The following is a 22326-nucleotide window of genomic DNA, read 5'->3' as shown; positions in this document are numbered from 1 at the left end:
TTATTAACTTGAGTTTTACCTGAGTGCACTAGTCACCCATTAATAGCTTACTTGCTATCCGCAAAAAAAAAAAACTAGTTCGATGACGTGGACGAACAATTCTGGTTGTTTTCCGCAGCAAACTCTGTACCACTTCGTAAAAATCATTCATTTCACTGAAATCGCTAGAGCCATTTTCGAGGACGTTTGTTTCAGCTTTGATTTAACTTGCATATTTGTTACGTTGTTATTCGTATTTTCTCTTTCAAATTTTTTTGGAAATTTAAATTAGGCAATCTAATTAAGTTTGGGACTCGTAAGAACTTTGATGATTATTTTCAAAACTGCAGGCAATAAAAGCTTATTAACATATTCAAAATTATTAACTTATGTATCTATTTCTAAGAAATAAACCATTCGTGCTGTCAAGATTTTTGTCACATCTTCATTGAGTACCTAAGGTGTTAACAGTGGTGCTGACGCTGATTATGTCTAAGTGCGATCGTAAATTTGTTACCAAGGACGAGCAACAAAGCCGAGAGAGCCGAGTCGTTACAAGAGGTCTGCGCGTGTGGGCTAGAGACGGGTTAGAAATCTATGGATACGATACGACTAAATATGGCTCGATTTTTATTTGAAAACAATATGTAAGGAGGGAAGACTATCGCCAACCGGACAATAGCGTTTAATATTTATTTATTTTGTGGGTGGAGTATTTCTTCTTCTTCTCAACTAATGTTGATCTGGCGAAACCAAGTATCGCAACTATTCCAAGTATTCTCATAGATCGGATGCTTGAGAGCTTTGATTGAAAATGACTACACGAATATAATATATCATGTTAACCCTAACTGTAAAAGATGTTTTAGTCAACACCAAGTAGTTCGTAAAACCCACGCAGGTTCTTGCGACCAAGAACAAACGTTTGAAACGACAGTAGGTACAAAAAAAGTAAGTACTCGTAGTTTGATGAGTAGGTTCCACTATTAAACTAATTCCCTATTTCGTACAGTGTATACTTTTCTCTTCTTCGAAATACTTAATCACCAATAGTTAAGTACCAGTACGATTTCTTTAATCAAACTTTTCGAAATGTAGTGCCAATTTTATTGCACAAAATACAAACATAATTCCAAAGCACGGCATTAATGCCTAATGGCCTTCTTTACCAGCCATATTACTATCGACAGATAAAATAAGTATTTAGACTTATTTACAATTGCATATATTAAACCGGGTCACTCACGTATATAAAGACATGCTCGACATGTTAACATACCACCATGTGTGTGTGTTACCATGTGTTATGATACGATCTTAATATACATGAGTGACCCGGTTTAATATATTTAACATGTCAGTGTCTCACGGAAGTTTTACTTATTTACACCTATCATATCTAAAAAAATTAAAGCTTATCCACACTAATCAAAAAAATCTTAATAGGTCACCACTGTCCTTATGAATGGGTGGTATAGTCGGATGCTCTTTACAACAGGCGTTTTGGTCGGAATGTCAAAAAAACCCTTAGATACACAACAAGGTAATACAACCACCGATATCTGTTCTTGCCATTAGAAAATGGACTGTGTTACTCAACTGCTAAAGTTGCAGATCACACAGGTGGAGTTTAAATTGGTTGCGGTTATAACAAATAAGCTATACAAGATCGGTCAGGAGCTGATTGGAGTTGTGGTGTTCCGTAAGAGGGAAGTAAGCGTCGTAGTATTCTTATGCATATGCGTTCTTTGGAGTTGAAGGAGAAGTTTTAGTCGCGATATTAATTATGTCCGATTAATTTGGGACGGTTCGTCGGTGCGGTTTTGGCGCGTTAGCGTTACGGTGGCCTTTGTTCGTTGACGAATTTATTAATGAAATTGAATTCAATATGTTTTTATGATAAATTGATTTTAGTGTTGCTTTGACATTTTGCGTGCACCCGCGTTCAGTTCTGTAGTAGAAGCGCTTTTGAAGAAGAATATACTTAACGAAATTTACGTAGTATTGCCGGAAATTACCAAAAACATTGATTAAAGATAATCTTGACTAAATTTATTAAACGACAATTAATTCCTGTTGGCCTGTAGTTTGTCTCGCGTTTTCTCGGTAGCGTCGAAAGTAAGTAGCTGGTTTTGATGAAGAAGGTTTTAATTATGGTCCGGGTGGTATAGATTTCTCAAGTTCTCAACAATTCGCAAAAAGGCACATCTATATAAGAAAAGTATCAAAAATCAGAGACATCAGTTTTACTCAAAATCGCTAAATGGTAAACCCCTAAGCGTAGCGTAGCAGAAGTATTAGGTAGGTATCGTACGACCGCTGGGGGCTTAGCGCAGGTTGGAAGATTAGGTGTCAGTGAAAAAATGTGTCCCGACGAGTTTGTTGCCGGTCCCATATTGGGATACCCTCCTCCAATTAAGCGGGGTTCGTAAATCTCCTCGAGGCACAGGTGTAGGGTTAGAGCCGGCGTAACTTTATTTGACGTTCATAAGCGCATTGTAATATGCCTACTTCAATAATAAACTATCTTTATCAGTCACTTTTTTGAAGAAAAAAAAAACAGTGCCTGCGCCAATTATTGACATTGCCAAAAGCAAACTCCAACTACTCCAAGCTACATTCGAGCATCTTTAAACAAGCGTAAAGATGATAAGATTAAAACAAAATTACATATATTAATGCCAATTCATTAAATTTGTTCAGCAGATCAAGTAAAGTTAATGGTATATAACAATCATAAAAAAATACTTAAATATATCTAAATTTAATTAACAAACTACAAAGCAAAATAAAATAGGTATTTTATTCTAAAAGACCTCCGCTTGTTGTACCAGGTGCAAAGGTGCCCATAAAACTTGCTGCGTTACCACGTTGGATAGCGATGGCCAGCCTTTGCATCAGGTACGAACCCGCGCGAGCATCAGAGGTCCTCTCCCTAATCCTATGACCCACCTCCCTTATAAAAGCTATGGTGTCAGACCCCCAACACCCCGTTATCTCGAAGGCGAGTGGTACAAAATAATAAATCGCCTCAAGATACAAGGTATTTTGTCCTCTTTCTCAACGCTGCCACCTCTGCCGCAGCGCCTGCTGTTTGCACCGTCCGGCTAAGGTGTGAGGCGGCGAAAATGCTGACGCACGTGGCGTCCTACAGTAAGCACTTTCCGTTAAGCCATCCGGCCGTTTGCCATCGGTGCGACAGAGGCCCGGTGGTTCCTGAACACACGGTATGTTATCGGATATTAGGGCCCTTCAGACGATGTCATTAAGCACGTGGTGTCTGGGAAATCTCCCTGACCAGCGACAGCAACTCAATGCTCAAGCTTCCACCGTGGAGCCGCAGATGCATTTGTGAGGTATACAAGCATCGAAGCCCAGGCCACACGCATTGAATCACTGTTGAGGAGTCCCAGGTGACACCGACCGGAGTCTTGCCATATCTACACCCGTAGCAGCACTCAAGAGACGGGCAAGTGTGTTTGTGGCACCCGCGTCATTCTATGCTCTCTGCACTTATGGAGCCTCAGGCACAGACACAGTTGGGTAACGATCTGACCATATTGCCAGCGCATCGCTAACAAGGGGAATCGTAACTCTGTCTCCAGGAGAATGTAACACTTTAGAGACAAGGTCAACGACCCCATGCGCTGACGCTAGAAAGGCTGGCAGGCCTACGTCCCCCGCGCGCCGCAAACCCAGGCCACCATGACCTACAAGCAGAGAAGCTTGGGTCTACTGGTCATCAGAAAGGGACACATTTAAGATGGTTTCTGTTGTATCCTTTAAGGTGTCGTCAAAAGAAGACACCTCATCAAGACACAACCACGTCGGGGTGGTTCTTAAAACGTACGCAATTTTTGGAACCGCAAAACACATTCTAAGCAGAACCACGGCGACGTGGGTACCTATATTATTGAGGCGCTCCCGGGCGCGCAGGAGGTGCCGTCTCCTGGTCTCTATTGCATCCGGAATGGCGTCTGGGAACATTGGACAGCCCAGAAGATAAAACGTGGTACGTGAAAGTTCTTTGAGTCTAGGAAGCAGTCTAAAAAGAATACAAGGAAGAAGAAGTGTTTCTGCAGCAGAAAAATTCACACTTTGTCACGTTCACCTCCAGAATAAATGCTAAGTTATCATTTTAGTATTTATGGTACACAATTAAAGCTATCAAATGCATTAGCTATACAAAACACCTTTTCATTAATACAAAATACTCGAACTTTTTTTACTTAACTCAAGCGCAACGGCTTGAACATAGATTTGTTTGTTCTCCCAGTGTCATCCCGATTTCACACATTCATAGATATCTGCTTTATAATATTTCTCCATGTGACACTTAACTTTTAAAACAGCTTAAGTCACCACCGCGTACATAGTCATTAGAAACAGGTGTGGGCGTTTTAGACCTTATCTCACAATCATGAAAGTTCAAATTCGAGTAGCTGATATTTATTTTGGGAATAGAGGTATTATTTTTCGTCATTTTGGTATAACACGGCGTGTGCTAAGCGGTCGCCTGGTCGGCGCCGGCGCATTGGAATTATGTTATTGTTAAAGGACCCAAATTCTTTTATTTGACCTACACGACGATTTTAAAGAATTCCTGTTTTGCGGCGATCGATTTTTCAAAGTTTTGTTTGTGTAGTTACACGGATGTTGAGTTGAGCCTGGAGTATTTGATTTGGGGTGTTAAATAATGGGTCGATTCTATTTTATTTAGGTAAACAAGAGCTTTTTTTGTGACCGAATTGAGCACGATCTGCAACATTTATTTGATTTGGTTAGTCGTATAATAAACTAACATTTTATGATTTTTCAAATAAGTCGATTACAGTCCTAGATTAGGAATATGTCTTTTTTTGTACCCCAAGCACAAGCTCCGTGTATTCTAGATCTGAAGGAGCAGGAGTTTGTGCCCTGCGGAAGAGGGGCTACCCTACAATCCCGTAGAGCTCGTGTGCGTACTGTAAGTAGCTTACGATAAGCTAGAAGTTTAAAAGAATGTCCAATTATTTATAATGCTTGACTGAGTAAATAGACACTATCCCAATACCACTTCCTGTGTTAGCCACTTATACGATAGGAACGAACCTAGCGACCCCGTTATTGAAAGAACTTTATACTTAGGTATTTCAAACATACGTGTAGCCAAACAACACTGCGAAGTTTCGGTAAAAAATTTGTTAACTATCAGTTGAGAAAGTAAACAAAACACAATCACTTACTTTTACTAATCTCCCTTATTCATCGCGGTAAATACCGCGATGAATAAGGGAGATTAGTAAAAGTCACCATGTGACACAAAACCTGGACATTCCTGCCGTCAAAATGTTCCCATGTCCCGAGTTTGTTCTGCCCGCGTTAATTGCTACATAATCTGTGCTCGTGTGAATGTCACGGGTTTCGACCGCTTTTGTTTTCTTAGGCTGCCGTTCGCTGTTTTGATTAGGGTTTTTTTTTAATGGCAAACAAATGCAGGCCGCCTGATGGACGCTTGATACTCTGGCTCTGTGGGCGCCGAGTTGTTTCAGTAGGAATAGAAATGTGGTTTAAAGACAATCGGATATGTATCTTTGTTTACCAAAAAAAAATTGTACAAAATTTTAAATAAGGTTTCACGTTTTTGTGAAGAGTAATATTTTTATAATTAAAAGTAGGATTCACGGTTAACTTATAATGATAACAACAATCTAAACTCAGAAATGATTGTTATGACTACGTTAATTGCTACTTACGTCGTATCACACCCCACTCTCGCCCGGAACCAGTGTTGGCAACGAGACGAATGCAAGTTTATTAAGTCCGGTCGATTCAGTCTACTTCGTTTTGTTAGGATGCCGTTTACTGACTGTAAACGCTTAATCTAACGTATCTGACTGATACGTTAGATTAAGCTAGAATAATCAATTACATTTTTGCAAAATGATCATTGATCATACATTCATTCTAACTTGTAAATAAAAATCCAAAAATAAGTCATTAAAATGGGTAACGCGTAACGCATCAAAGGCCCAAATGCAACATAATATTACAAAACTGCAAGTGAATTAGTAACTAAAACAGGTGAATTTGTTCATATGCGTTTAACTAACCGTTAAATTTGCAGCCGGAAAGAAATACGATACGATAACTATATTCGTCTATTGTTACGGTAAATGCATTTTGACAATTTAACAAGCGATTTAATGCGCTATCGAGTGACGCTACTATGGTGAGCGCGGTGGGTCTTTGTGAATGAAAGTTGGCGGAAAAATTACGTTTTTTGTACGATATGTTAATTTAAATATTTAAATATTATTATATTCAAATATTTCCTGGTCGTTAAATATCTTTGACTGTATGAATTAACGAGGGACGGGTAGTCTATGTCGCGGCGAGATACTCTCGCGCCAATCATGTGCTAGCCCGGCTGCTCGCCTTATCAGTCACTGCGCAAACATGAATGAAGGCATTGATACCGTGAATCATGCGCACCGTTATTTGCGGATATTTGTTATGTTATGATGCACGCCGTAGATTTATAGAAGAGCGTATTTAGACACGGTGAATGTGATGTCATGTAAATGTAATGTCAATATTAAAATCATTGTAGTACGTTTAATTTTTAATATTTATGAATACATACACCTAATACAACTTTTATTACTCTAGTTATTTTTTGGACCATAGTATTACTCATAGTGAAAATAACAGGTAATAATGGGGAAACTTATGTATTGTATTAAATTATAATTATACTGTAAGTATATTTACTTATCAGCCGTTTTGCTGTATTAAGCAAAATCAATATTTTTTTCTGAGACAACAAACACGTCACTTTTGACACTGAAAGATCCGATCCATATAATATATATCGTATTGAGATCAAATTTTTGACGTTTATTAAAATTAGAATCTGGCCGATTATTTCGACATATACATTTCCGAACGACATTCGAAGGTCCAAAATTGACCACCGTCCGCGGTTACTCATAGGCATTCTTTTGCGCCTGAGAACGCGAATCTTACATCCGCAAGGAATTTCCGGACGTGAATCATAATAGAAATCATTGTAGTCCTATTGTATTTGGCACGCTCCAATATTTGACAAGACAGCTGACGAATTGATCCATCTAATCTGTTTTAATTTGCTCAATTTTGCGGCTAGGAAATAATTTTGAATAGGTATTGATTTTGGACAAATCGTCCATAAGTGGCGGGTAGATGTTTTATATAACATAACATATATATATACAGTTTCAAAACTTGAGGTAATTCGTAACTCATTTGAGATAATGTCTATGTGGTATGTGGTAATGATTACTAAATGATGACCCTTTCTTGGTATTAAAAAACCGCTAAAATCTATATACCCTTACACAAATATAAATTAAGCTATAGACTTTAAAAAAACTTACTTAAAATTAAAAATCTATGGATAATATCTAGTCACGTTAATAAAAATATTCATTATAATTCCCAGAAAATTCTATGAATATTTGGATTTCCCCACACAAGTGACGATTTATAGGGTAATAAACCTTATCAATTTCTTACGTGATTCCTAGGTCCACCTTGTAACACATTACCTAGTACCTAGGGCATAACTAAATTGTGATTCATACTTAGTAACTGATGTCAAGCTATCGGTTAAGTGGTTATAAACAGTTTACTTAAAAAAAATGCTGTGAAATTATATATTCATATTCAGTGCAAAAAGAAAACCTAATTGTCGTTTTGATTTCTAGCACCGCCAGCGTATTAACTGTATTTGATAAAATAGGAATTGTATTTTTTTTAAGTAACGCAAAAAGGAGGCCTTTATTTGGGGGGTAAAATTAGTAGTGACATATTCATTCATTTTATATAATTTTAATGTAGGTAATTTTGAAGTTATTTAAGACAATGTGCGAAAATTAACCATTTTTCATCATTCACGTTTCTCTAAAAAAGTTTTAAGAAACTATCAGGTAAATATCATTCCCGGTTTTTATTCCTACACCCCGGTTGACGGTACCTACTTACGTGCAACATGCAACCATCCAGTCTTATTTAGTTTTATTTAAGCGAGTACAGTTACAATACGCTTTCTGTAGTAACAATCCTGGAATAAAATGCGAACGTTCCCAGAACCAATCTGTGTCCTCTTAGTAGGTGTGAGTAAATTCACTGAAGTGGCTGCACGCAATACCTATATTCTAAATCTGCAGGGTACTATTGCTATGACTCAGCTTGATTTTTATTTATTTATTCAATGAAACGATTTTTATTTATTTATTGAACGATTTATTCAATGAAAGCGATTGCTTGCATTAAATTAGAATAGCCCAGGATCCAGATTTAACATTTTGGTACGGTTTTTGAACTGAGTTTGATAAGATCAGCCTGTCAGTTGTTCGGAACTGTCAAATTTTTATTCTAACTGACAGGCCGATAGTCAGTGGGCCTCTTTAATTTTACATGGACTAACCAGCGTGTGCGATCTTCAAGGTCGTATTAACATAACATCAAAACCGTAACAAGTTGGTAAATCTGAATCGGGCTCCATCTTATCTTATACCTTTAAATGAGCAATTCTTGTATATATCTATATATATATATATTTCGGGAATCTCGTAAACGGCTCTAACGATTTCGATGAAATTTGCTATATGGGGATTTTCGGGGTCGAAAAATAGATCTAGCTAGGTCTTATCTCTGGGAAAACGCGCATTATTGAGATTTTATATGTTTTCCGAGCAAAGCTCGGTCTCCCAGATATTCTTATCTTAATTTGCCGAATCAATGACTTTAAAGAACCGATCACAGTAAATAGTTAAATCTTGACGGCGTAATACTCACGCAGTGACGCGTAGGTATATAGATTTTTTTCAAACAGCATGGGTACGGTGAAAGATGTCATCTCAGTACTATTTTGCGAGATTTTACGTTAAGGTTATAAACTGTATGAAGATGACATGTGTCACTGTATCCATGCTACTTGAAAAATTCGTGATTTTCAAATGAAGACAAACGCACGTTTTACGGGCGGGTTGTATCGCATTATGTTAAATTGAGCATTCTAAAATTCGGCATAAAATGTTTTGAAATTATGTAGAGTACAGAAAAGAAGGTTTAGGTTTGGTTATAACTGCAACCCCCCACAGAAAGTAAGTAATTGCTTACAGAAAAGTAGGTTTAGGTTAGGTTAGAACTGCAACCCCCCACAGAAATAAACTGCTTATGACAGAAAATTAGGTTTAGGCTATGTTAGAACTCCAACCTACCACAGAAATAAACAGTTTATGACAGAAAAGTAGGTTTAGGTTAGGTTAGAACTGCAACCTCCCTCAGAAATGAACTGCTGACAGAAATGTAGGTTCAGGTTAGGTTAGAACTGCAACCCATCACAGAAAAACACTGTTGTTATATAAATAGGTTAGGTTAGAACTCCAACCCCTCACCCAAAAGAAATGCTTACAGAAGAGTAGGTGTAGGTTAGATTAGAACTGCAACCCAATCCAAGAAAAAAACTGTTGTTCTTTAAGTAGGTTTAGGTTAGGTTAGAACTCCAACCCCTCACACAAACGAACTGCTTACTTAAGTAGGTTTAGGTTAGGCTAGAACTGCAACCTCCCACAGAAAGAAACTGCTTACGGAAAATTACAGTCAATCTCTTATATTATGTAAAATAGAAAAATTTACCAGTCTTTTCCATTTTTAACGACCTAAGTAGGTACCTTTATGTATTAACAATACATTCGGAATAACGTTATTCGGAATTAAAAAAATTGGGATATTTAAAATAGGAATCAAGTCAAATCCGAATTCAAAATTTCGGAATGAAGGCAAATCCGAATTCGTGATTTCAAAAATCGTAATTGTTAATTCGGTGTTTGTCACTACAGGAAATGACGTTAAACGTTATTCGGAATTATGTGGTTCAGAATTTAAAAAAAAAAAAAGACTTTTGCTATTCGGAAATATAAACCTTCGTGATTTTCTTCGTCCGGAATTACGACAATCGGAATTTTGATGGGTTGACATGATAAAATTCGACATTTTAATATTCGGCATATAATATTTCGGAATTATGTAGTGTACCCTTAAATAAGTTACCACCTGCATTCATAGACCATGATACCACCACCAATATAGGTGAATCTTGTAAACAATTAACGCACTGTTTGATCAGATGATACGGACCGCACAAGATCAGGGGTACCAACTGTGGGATACAGTTCTTACGTCGTAATTACTGACAATGATCACTTGTATAACTTTGCATCAGGGGCAGAGGTTGCCAAAAAGTGGTTAATATTTTTATACGATTTTGGAAAACACATTTTTATTTAGTTCATACGTAACCAAAAGTTGCATTAAGTTTTTTATCTTATCTATACAATTTCTTGTCGCCGAATGTATTTAACTTTACATACTTACATTCTACATTCTTGGAGGACGATTCTAAGAATCCCAAACGAAAAGAAAAATTTAGTTCGATCGGGAATTGAGATTTAAGACAGATTTTACTTGAAAATTTGTTTACAGACAGACACTGGGAACGTAAAAGTAAATAAAAGCCAGTAAAAAAATCGTTGCATTAGCATTAATTATGAAGGTGATCATAAAAATAAAGATGACAAATGACCCATGAGCATACTTATTAACCATGAATGTCTATATATAATTGAAATAAACCATATACCTATTTATTTCTTTTATGTTTCTAATTTCTGATGCCCTATTTAATTAAATATTTACTTATTAAAATTCTTCAGGCACATTGTAAAACCTCAAGTGTTCTGTGCGCTCTATTTATAAAAAATTAACGTCTCAATCATATGAGTCAACTAAATGGGTAATTTGACAAATAAGAAAAAAAGAAACAACAACAACAAGTCACCGCTAAGAGAAAGGCAAATAAAACAAAAACCTACTGAAAAATGGACCAACGCTTACCGACACCTGAAGAAAGGTATGCACCTCACTTCCTGTCATAGTTTCGTGAGCGGCAAGACTTCGCAAGGATATAAAGGGACGTAAGTCTAAATGAAATCATATTAGCATAAGTCATTTTATCCGTAATATTTCACGAGGCCGGGTCTCGTAAACGGATCAAGTGTGACCTTAGGAGACGAAATGATAATTGCTGGCAATCGTTTCTCTTCAATCTCGTCTGGCGCTGGTTGACTAAGTTCGTGTCAATGTGGTAATGCGAGCGAGACTAATTTAGAAAATAAAAGTCCGTGTAAACTGCCTGGTTTATCCAAGATGACTATATCGTTTTGTTTGTCTTTTGAATAGGACGGTTAAGTTGCCTATTAGCTGATGATGACTCGTTTGTGAGTATTTACTTAGTTTTAGGTTTTTAAGTGCAAAAAAGTCCTAATAATAAATATCTCGACACAGCTGTCTCTTAGCACTGAAAAAGCCTATCTCCTGGCGTCTTCGCATCTTGAATCCGGTTTCTGTTTCCATATGTTCCCTTATAGTAACTGCGCAATCCTTTAGATAAATAATTATTTAAGACTCGCGATAGACCCGTTTCTAAATGTGATTTAATATGTATTTAAGACTGGCTGTCAGCCTCCGTCTGGGTGACGAAATAATTGTACCCCATTGCTGTCCAAGCGGAACCGAAGTAGACAGTCCGGGCTCCCCACGGCCTCTCCTGCCGAAGGAGCGCCGGCTGTATGTCCCGCCATGTCAACCTGAATGACGTCATCCGTCAGGTCCTTGCCAGCGTGGGCAGCTGGCCGGCTTTGGAACCACCCGGCCTCGCGCACGACGACGGCAAGAGGCCCGATGGAATGATCCACATTTCCGGGCAAATGGGACGGCCGCTTATCTGGGATACCACCTTAGTAATATTTTTAGATAATTTATTTAGCTTAAATTTGTGAATCCACTTGCCAAAAAATACTCAGGAAAGTGCATCTCATATGACCTAGTCCAGACACTACACAGTACACTTACCTAGCCCAGAGCTCAAATAATATGCTCCACTACGGAGTTCCGTATTGATCATTTTATAGGCTTCATCAGCGTTCTGCTTCACCAAATGGTGCTTATGTTTTAATATTTTAAGAGTTCTCTCAGTTCCTTTAGACACTTTAGACCTACCTAATGACAATGGGGCAAACTGGAAACTGCCTTTTGTTTAGCCGTCTTTAAGAAGAAACTACCTATATTTCTCAAGTTCCTATCAAAAACGACCCCGTAAAATAGTCCTCTTAGGCCGCTTTCCCACTGACGTCCAGTTTTATGCGGGTACGGTTTTCTGCAGGATCCAGTTTTCTGTAGTATGCGTTCAGTATCTAATCACTTATACTACTAAAACGGAATCCTGCAGTAAACCGTATCCCGCAAAAAACTGGACGTCAGTGGGCAAGAGCTCTCATTTCAAGTCATTAAAAAAGTGACCAGATATATGCCATTCGTGGCACATGATTAACAAAGCGGCCAAGTGCCAGCGCTCAATATTTGTGTTTATTCTGAGGGCCTGCAATGCACACAGTGAACTTCAAACAAGACCTGTCCACTATCTTTGTCTTTTTGCTTGTTTGTCGCGGTCAGGGCAGTCCTGTGGTTTTGCAGCGATTAAACAAGCCTATGTATTAAGTGGGAAAAATCTCATTGCCGAATACATCATTTTAGAATTAATTTAGGACGCAATGTTCTATTCTATTTATATACTTTCAAACAATGTATAACAAACTGATAAACCTGATAAAACAAACTGCTGGATGTGATCTAAAGACTTAATTGAAATTAATTTATGTATGATTTTTCTGCCTTTTTATTTATTTAAGTCATGAAATTTATATCATTATCATTACACATGACTGTATAAAGCCTAACTTGGGCTGGCCGAGCACAACTCGATGACCTAGACCTAGGACCTAGTACAGTTTTTGTATAATTTGGCTAAGCAAATAGGGCAGTGGCGGGTATTTTCGTAACATTTTCATTTAATTTCCCGAAGGATATATTTATCGAACGAGCGAGCGAAGCGAAGCAAAGTTCTTACATTCAACTTGGAACACACGGCTGGCTAGGGGCACGTCCCGGCATTTCGATATTTTTAAGCTGAACTATCAGATGATAGTTTATTTGTTCTAATTTAAACGAAATTGGGTAAACGTGTAAGATGAAGGCATTATATTTTAGTCATTAAATTATGAGCAGGCTCGATCAAGGGCTTATGGAGCTAGAAGAGCCTAGAAGGCCAAAAAACTATTTGTGAGGGGTCTTACTATTCTGGTCATCTTATTCGCAATAAAGTATGGTCGAGTTTGGTATCAAATGAAAGTGCTCGGTTTGAACATTTAATAATATTGTTTTTTGATTTACGATAGTAAAATAATTGGCAGGATAAAAACGAAATAATTTAAACATATAATATACAAGAAAGATTACGTCTTACCACAGATACAGTTTATTTTAATCTCTATCACATGGAGACTGTATAAAGGAGCCAAATCTCTATGTATAAAAAGTGTCCATCAAAAAACAGTAATTAGGCGGCGCCACCATACACCGAAATACTACCAAAAACAACCTACGTAATTTGGTCGGGTTATTTGTTGCCTTATATGGTTCATGTTATACTCATGTCCCAGAGCCTAACTAGCGCCACCGGAGAGATTAGGAACTATTATTTAAAGCTTAACGCGGTCACTTTTACAACAATTCTGCCATAAGAGATTGCGATCCTTTCTATACCATCCATACTCGTAGTTAGTAGTGGTAGTTAAGGGCTCCACAGACCTTGCAATAAATCGCACGCAGTTTTCGATCCTTTGCCGACTAGGTAGGTGCATTCAATTGATCTAACTTTTTGGCGAACCGCGAGTTCTCAGTTCGGGGCGAACTACTAGTTATTTAAAACTGTGTCTGTAGGACCTCAGATTGATCGCTGATCCTCCTCCTTATGAGCTTTGCTTTTATCGTTGCGCTGTCGACCGCTAAAGGTGATAAACATTCTATGTATTAACATGCCCTTAGTCTTTTCCCGGCTCCATCTTAAGCAATTTCTTGGTATACAATAAGTATAGGTATTTCAAAAGTGAGTCAATACTTCATTTGTATATTGTAAAAATAATATTAACATCGGGTTTGATTGTGACGAATAGGCCAATTCGAACGTACACTGATATCCGAATGTCATCTAACTGATGTCATTCAGTTATCTTATTCCATTGTCCATACATGTATTGGCGCGAGCGAGACGCACAACTAAATAACATAATTCCAAATATCATTCTGACGTTAGTGCACTTACGTTCGAATTAGCCTGTAAGTGAATTCGCAACTTTACTAAGGCTTCGTCTTTCACTATTATTCAAAATAATTAGATACCTACGTTTATTTTCATTAGGCCGGATAAGTGGTACTTACGCTGACTTTTTTTACCGAAAACTAAGTCGGTAGTCGGTAGCTAATCTCTTAATCAAAGAACAAGCTCAAGAGTAATTGAATAGTGGACATCGATTGCCACCCAGGGTCAAAACTCCTTATCTCAAAAAAGTATTTTAAAACTTAAAAAAAGTTTGTCACGTGCGCGGACGAATTACCATAGCCTCGTTTTTTCGTCCCAGATTCGTGACACATCGTGTGCGAGCGAGGTAAATAATAAATCTCTATAATAAATAAAACAAGGAACGTGAGAGGGATAATGCTGGGGTCCCGGCCAGGCCATTGTGGACGCCGAAGGATCGTTAAAGTGTAGAAATATTTTGTGCTTAAGGTCAACAAGTAATTGACATAGCATGCTCTGAGTGAATAAAAAGTCGTAAGTGACGGGTTCGTATACATTTGGTCCAGCTACAAACTATAAACAAAACACTATTGCAGTTGGCGTTGGGTACACAGAGGAACATGACTGGATGTTCTTCTGAATGGCAATGTAAAATATGACCCACGGTTATTTAAAAGGGTACATTTTTTAAATAGCAACCTCAATGGATACACATAGGTACATAGGTACAAGGTATCACAAGCACAAAAATTATCACTTTTTCGCGCTTATTGTGTTGTTTAGTGGTGAGAGAACCATGCAAGTGGGCATAATATATTATATTATTTTTGAAACAGCTTGGGTAAGGTGACAGATGTCATATCCATACAATTTATAATCTTAAAACGCAAAATTTTGCAAAATTGTATTCAGATGACATCTCTCACCGTACCCAAGCTGTTTGAAAAATACATGCTATAGGGAATGCGCGATGTCATGGAAAAATTACTATATATTTTTGTGTAGCGTAAATAACTATTCGTTATGTGTAATGTAATGCTACTAGAAGGTAAAATTTTCTATGTAAACAATTTTGGTCAAGTTTGTACAACCAGTATCAATTATTTATTTTTATTGAAAACACGTTTACAAGACATTACAGTGTATAACTAATGGGCCAAGTTAGTTACATTTAAATTACTAGTATTATGATACATTTATAAGACTAAATTATTACAGTTGAACACAAAACCTTAGACATTCACTCCACACAGCCGTCCATCGCGACGCAAACATAATATATAGCAGTCAGTAGCTGATGTCAGGAGCGCATTCAACACGTGAGAGCACGAAGAAGTGCCGAGTTCCTACGCGCAAGTCGCGTCGGAGGGGCCTGAGAGCTATCCTGGGAACGTCAGGGACAAACAGTCGTATCAGACGGTACACCAGCTCTGGACAGCCTGACTCGCCGCGCAGGACCCGCAAAGCAAATAAACCAAAAAAAAGTATCATACAACCATTTTGAGGATAATAGTTTTTAAAGTGGTAAATACCCGTAGTCTGAGTAAGTCCTCAAACAACGCTTACGGTAGTTAAACAAATAGAGGTAATAAGTTGGCTAATACTTTAATCTTAATCCTTCTCATTGTTTATGTTTTACTGGTTTAGCTGGTGTTTCTTTACCCAAAGTAGAGTTTACGTTTATTATTTTGAACATGTCGATCTTTCAAAACGATTTGGCAAGAAGTACTTACTTGTTCCGTACCTAGTCATTTTGTCTCTCCTTTGAAAAAAAATGTTGCTATTGCAACAATTAAATTAAATTCTAGAACATTAGAAATCTGTGAAGGCCCTCAGACAAAATACAAAGTTCAGAACTAAATGTAAATAACAAACATTAATCACATTACATTAACCCCCTCTGCCTAATACTCGTCCCGGTCGGTCGTTACAACTTAATAACAGGTAAAATTAGGAAATTATTACCTATCTCCAGTCGTACCCGTAAACCATGTATATTTTTAACCTTTTTTGACCCTAAGTAACGGGTATATTACCATCCTACCTATAAAAATAAGGCCATAAATGTTCATAAGAACTTACTGAAATTTTCGAACTGCGCCCCGGAGGTCAAAACAACCCGCGTTTGACCTACCTCAGCGAAATCTTTGATCTTTGATTACATCGTCTGCACTAATAACCAGTCCTAACACCGCGACCCGGCGACATCGCGACTCGCGACCACCACTAACTTATAAAACAAACACCGGCTACGCTTTTGACTTCGTAATCGGTAGCACAACCCAAGGAAGCCAAAACTACCACACTTAATTTCTCAAACGAATCTCAACCATATATATATAAGTTATTAAGGTAGTTCGATGTCTTGTTCCTTTTTTGAACTCCCATAGTCCGTCCTAATTCGTTCGAGTCACCAACGCAAATAAGCGCCCGTCGCTTTGTGAATATGTTGTGTAAAGATGTGAAATTGTTTCCAGGCCGAGCCATGGGAACTGGGAGAGCCGGAATGCTTTCTGTAATAATAAGCGTTGACATTTGACAACCACGACAAGGATATCCTAGAGCGGTGGGCGTTTATGTAACGCACAACGTAATTACTTTGCCACTTGATGGGGTATGTGAGAATATATTGGTAAAGCTTGATCGACTCCAGCCTCGTGTCTAAGCTCTGTGGACCTAGTCATCCTATTTACGATTCTTTATAATATCCAGATTTATTAGCTTAGTATTGTAAATCATAATAATATATATGATTTTCATTTTTAGGGTTCCGTACCCAAAGGTTAAAAACGGGACCCTATTACTAAGACTCCGCTGTCTGTCTGTCTATCCGTCTGTCACCAGGCTGTATCTCATGAACCATGATAGCTAGACAGTTGAAATTTTCACAGATGATGTATTTCTGTTGCCGCTATAAAAACAAATACTAAAAACAGAATAAAATAAATATTTAAGTGGGGCTCCCATACAACTAACATGTTTTTTCTTGCCGTTTTTGCGTAATGGTACGGAACCCTTCGTGCGCGAGTCCGACTCGCACTTGGCCAGTTTTCTTTAAATATATGTATCGGTCAACGTGTTTTATCCGATACTAACATATTTTAACCTTTTTTATATGTGTATGGTAGGCAAAAATCATGAGTTCAAACCTCGGTTTTGCTGTACAGAACAGAAAAAATCGTTCTCGAATAAAATGCTAAAAGAAGACTACAAATTTGATCCTTATCATACACAGACAAGAGGTTAATGAGAATGGGGGTCGGAAGAAACTGTAAATAGGTAAGAATTCTAAAATCTTGGATAAATCTGCAACCCTATAGTTGAATTGTAGGGCTAAGGTATAGATTGAAACAAAGCGTTTAAATGTAATAATAATTTAATTTCTCAAACATAATGTTTGAGCTATACAAATAATGATTAAGTCATAAATAGCTCTAGCTATAGCTATAGCCAGCTCTGTTCTTTATAATAATAATATTTAACAGGTGTATTAAAGCTAATCAATATTTCATTGGATTTCTGTAACAGTAATAATAAATAGTAACAAAGTTAAGTAATACTAATGAAAGTAGGAATATAGCGTACGTCTCTAATGACCATACAACAACAGTCATGAGAACTAGAGTCACTACACGAAATCACGATACAGCATCAGATACATTCATGAATTCATCAATACATCAACAACCAAGTCTGATGGAATGCAGTCTAATCTAAAATCTACATTATAAAATTACAAGTCGAAATTAAAATGAAGTTAAGCATGTAAAAATAAGTTAAGACCTTGACTAGGATAACGGGAATTTAGGGTGTTATGAATGCCGGTCCAATAATAAATAAGTCATAATTTACAACTATTTACAAAAATAAAGGAACTTATTTGTTCTAGACCAAAATGGCAATGTAATGGCAATGACATTTTCTACTATAAGTACATAATGTTAATTTACTAAGCGAAGACGACAACAATTTCATAAACGTTTAAAAAACTCGGCTGGTAACATCTTCAATCAGTAATTAATAAATTTATAATACTGTACTATTTACTGACATTTTGATCTTATTTTATTACATGCGGAGTTTTTTAAAGCAATTCTCTATGTAACCAGCTATTACAAAATAATAAAAAAATACCTTATTTATAGAAATTCGATATTTAAACCAGTGTCACACTCGAAACACAAAGTGCTATGTGAGAAGATCTAGAAATTACACAAATATAGTAGCATATGTTTACAACAAAATAGATAGGGACGGATGTGTTCCACAGTTGGGTTTTACATAAATAGTGTTGCTACAAAATAATATTGTACTTTTAAAAGGTTGGGGTGATTTTTATACTTCTGCAGATGAAGAGCATATTTGTAATTAATGCCTATGTATAATTTATTGTACACGGGTTTATAATACACCTATAAATTGATCTAATGGATTTTATTTCTCCGAGAAATAGCGTTACCGCTAGACTACATTATGTCACAATATCTGAACATTTTGAACCTAAAACACTCCGTTTAGAGAGTTGCAACGTTTTGGTTGAGTCCGAAGCGCGCTGAAGGTCTAAGGACTACGCGCCCAGTGGTCCATGACTTGCCGAAGGTAGTCGAGGTACAGCATCGTATCTCTGTATATATGGAACATGGTGTCGGTTCTGTTCTCTCCGATGATTGGAATTTCGTTGTCTGGTAGGGGAAGAATTTCCATGTGTTTTGACACCATCACCTCCTGCAAAAATGGAAAAGATCAGTATGACATAATATTATTTTATTTTAAAAGATTTTCGAAAACGATTTATTTTTCAAATGAATTTTACAAGCACATGTGACAGATGCGAGTAAATTCATTATGTATATAACTAAGGATTTTTTTATGTCAATTATATAACTCAAATGAGACTTCTTTCATCCCTTGTTATTTCATTTTAATAAAGGTTAAATGACTAATCAATCATGACATTTTTAGAAATGACAGTATTGTGATTATACTTACATTAAATTCGCAAAGAACTTGTCTCACGGCGTTAAAGTAGTGGTCGAAGAAAGGCTTCAGGTTCTTCTCTTCCCTAACGTCTTGTTTAAGCCCGTTCTCTTTGATTGCGTACAATCCCGCCGCAACCATTTTAAGCGCCTTATACATAGCTGGCAAATGGTTATCAATATTAGCCTGTGAACAAAAGAAATGACAAATTATTCTTACTATTTTGAAAACCGATTACACAAAATAAGACAATCAAATATCGATCTAAAAAAATGGACACGAGTATTTTAACATGATCGTTATTCTAAAGTGTGTACGGAAGTGTAGATAATTTTGTGCCTTTGGCAAAATCTTTATTGTAGCTTTATCTTTATGTATTTAATAACAAATCACGCCAATTTTAAGTCTTTAACCAAGCAGTATTATCACCGAACATTTTGTCAATTATTACAGATTGAAAACGTCCACATTGCAAAACCATTGTGTTCTCATGTAATCGATAGTCGGTCCACGACAATGTGCCACCGACGGAGGTGATTCCTTGAAATCGATTGAAAAACTCATGCGGATGCACGTTTTTGGCATCAGCGCATTCGCTGCCTTTCGATTATTTTGGAGGACAATTTGGCAACAACTTTCGAAAAACATTGATTATCTTACAAAAGTTTAATGACAACTATGATTGGATTGATTGGATATTAACACATAATTATTAAGCAAATAAATTTTTTATACAGAAGGCTAGATATAGTTTGTTTCCGCGAATATTAGGTACATGTTGTTTACTAAACTACTACTGTCTACTCTACTCTATACAGGCTGAATTCTTTATCGTGAATCGACATATGTACTTTTATCTACGTTCATACTCGATTAACAATCGCTTGCACCGTTGTTTAACTCTATAGGGAACATTACGCGAAACTCTTTGTAGGGGGCGCCAGGGCGCCACTACCACAATCTGAGGGTCTATATAAGTTACTCTATTTACTAAAAAGGTTAGTCCTGCACTCTGGTGGCAGAACAGTAATATCCCCTATTAAAACATGTGTTTTTTTCCACTTCTAAATAAATTTATCCCTACTTGTCCTAAATTCTTCGTCACTCTATATAACAATTAATAGCTGTCAAGAAATTGAAGGAGGAGATATTCAAACTTCTTGCAAAATCCTGGCTGGATAGGTTCCCTTTTGGCATTCATTGTCAATCATGTCAACAATGTAAACATTCAATATACGCGATATAATCCGTTTTCATAGTTTCATTTTTAATGTAAACATTGTTATTTTTCAAAATATAATAAAGATTTTTTAATCGTATAAAGGGGTGAAGAAGACTTTTCCGTATTCTTTCATCAACATGCAAAGTTTTGATGTGGTGTCTTTGTACTCTCAGGCCGGTAGAGTTGCTCAAACATAACAACTTTTTCACGAACGATATCCTGAGTCGCCGGTACCGACCGCGACGTAGTTTAACCATGACGATGGTGCAAAACCTTCTGATTTTGGCCAGTTTAGAATTCTTTACGCACACCCAGGCCCCCGGACGCCAATAACGACCCTCCAGAAATGGACAGAAACATTAGTGTATTTTTTATTCGTAATCTTTAAGCGAGTACAAGCTGCTGCACGTCTATTTCACCACGTAAGAGATCTAGCAGTTGCTAAAGCTCTGTTTTCCTAGGATAGCGGTGTCATCATATAGCGGCCGTCTCCATACAAAATAATACGGCTAAATATGGATGGAGTAGTATTTTGTATAGAGACACGGCCGCTATATGACGGCACCGCTATCTAAGGAAACCAGAGCATCAGGCGCTTTCACCCGTATCATTTCCAACCAGTGAAATATATTTTTATGGCTGATTATCGAAAAAGAATGGAAAGGCCTCTAGTTGTTAGAAAACTGGGAGAAAAAAAACATACCGTAGATTGACGAGGCAAAATTCACGTGATTCGGACGGTTGAACGTCCATAATGAGCATTGGAGGTGTAGGAGAAATCCACATGTTACCTACACGAAAAGATGTTTATCAAGCAAGGTTTAGTGTTAATATGTGGGCAGGTATTCTCATGATACACTGATTGGATCTTATTTTTATTCAAAATCGTCTCAATGGACAAAACTATCTGCATACTCTGATGACTGTCGTTCCAGATCTTTAGTTCTCAAACGATAAGTTTACCAACGGCCGTCGGAAGCAGAAGCGGAGCTGCCTCAAATCACCATTGATGCAATAGAAACCGATGTTTATGTGTTAACCATAAGCGACGAGCAGATTTGTGATTTCAGGTCAAGGAACAATACTTTCAATGTTTTTCTTTTTTGTAGGCGAAGGAACATTTTTCACGCGTTAAATTAGTATTTGTTAGACGACATGCACTTGCATGATACTGATTCCTAACCTTTGTACTTAGAAAAAATTTTTTTACGTAGTCCGAGTAAGGTGACCATAAAAGATGATGTGGGGATCAACTTCTTTTTTTAGCGATAATTAGTTAAGTAGCTCATTAATTACAATAAGCACTAGTGCTTCGTGTTTGCCTTCAGCAGCAGTATCGAAAAACATGGTTACGATTCACGATTGAAAAAATCAGCCTGTATAGGCAAAAAAATATAAATAAATAAAACTTACAACAACTTTGCTCAGATCTTCTAGCGGCATTTCCATATCGATCTTGACCTTCGTTTCGGGAAAAGTGTATTGAGTAACAAATGGTTTATTCCGCAGCCAGGGCGTCGTGTCAAACGTCTCGCTGAACGAAGGAAAGCTTTGTATGCTGTCAGACTGCAAAAAAGGAGAAACACCGGTTATTTAATTGTACCATTATTAACCAAACATCTCTCAAAAAGTAATCCTGTCGCTAAATTGTACAAAATACATAGCTAATTAAGTATTAATTATTTAATTATAATGTTTAAGAAGATATTATCGTCGCCGGCTACTTTTTGTATGTAGGCTAATTCCTATTGTGGTATTCGTTATTTTATTGGACACGAAAATTAATAACAGAACGGGAGAACGGGAAAATCCTATTACTCCTTTGATCTTTAATTTTAAATATGAACTTTTCCATAGCATGTATTACATGCATGTAAACATTGTTAGTTGAAAATAGTTTTATTGCGAAATAATCTCATATTGAACG

The 22326-nt window shown here is 37.1% G+C and overlaps 1 protein-coding gene across 3 annotated transcripts in view; it reads right to left on the bottom strand.

Annotated features, from left to right (window-relative positions):
* Positions 1 to 17558: 17558 nt before the first annotated feature.
* The window catches only part of LOC134744647 (uncharacterized), a 152521-nt gene continuing 147753 nt past the window's right edge, over positions 17559 to 22326 (bottom strand). For all 3 annotated transcript variants that reach the window (XM_063678544.1, XM_063678542.1, XM_063678541.1), the window contains exons 4-6: positions 21813 to 21965; positions 19190 to 19363; positions 17559 to 18925 (exon numbers count right to left, since the gene is read on the bottom strand). In XM_063678544.1, the coding sequence (XP_063534614.1) occupies positions 18761 to 18925; positions 19190 to 19363; positions 21813 to 21965 (492 nt within the window). In that variant the 3' untranslated portion in view covers positions 17559 to 18760. The remainder of the gene's footprint in view (positions 18926 to 19189; positions 19364 to 21812; positions 21966 to 22326) is intronic.

The sequence above is a fragment of the Cydia strobilella genome, chromosome 10 (assembly GCF_947568885.1).
Source record: "Cydia strobilella chromosome 10, ilCydStro3.1, whole genome shotgun sequence".
In the NCBI taxonomy this organism is placed as follows: domain Eukaryota; kingdom Metazoa; phylum Arthropoda; class Insecta; order Lepidoptera; family Tortricidae; genus Cydia; species Cydia strobilella.
The sequence above is the reverse complement of the archived record's forward strand: the minus strand, read 5'-3'. Positions and strand labels throughout refer to the sequence as shown.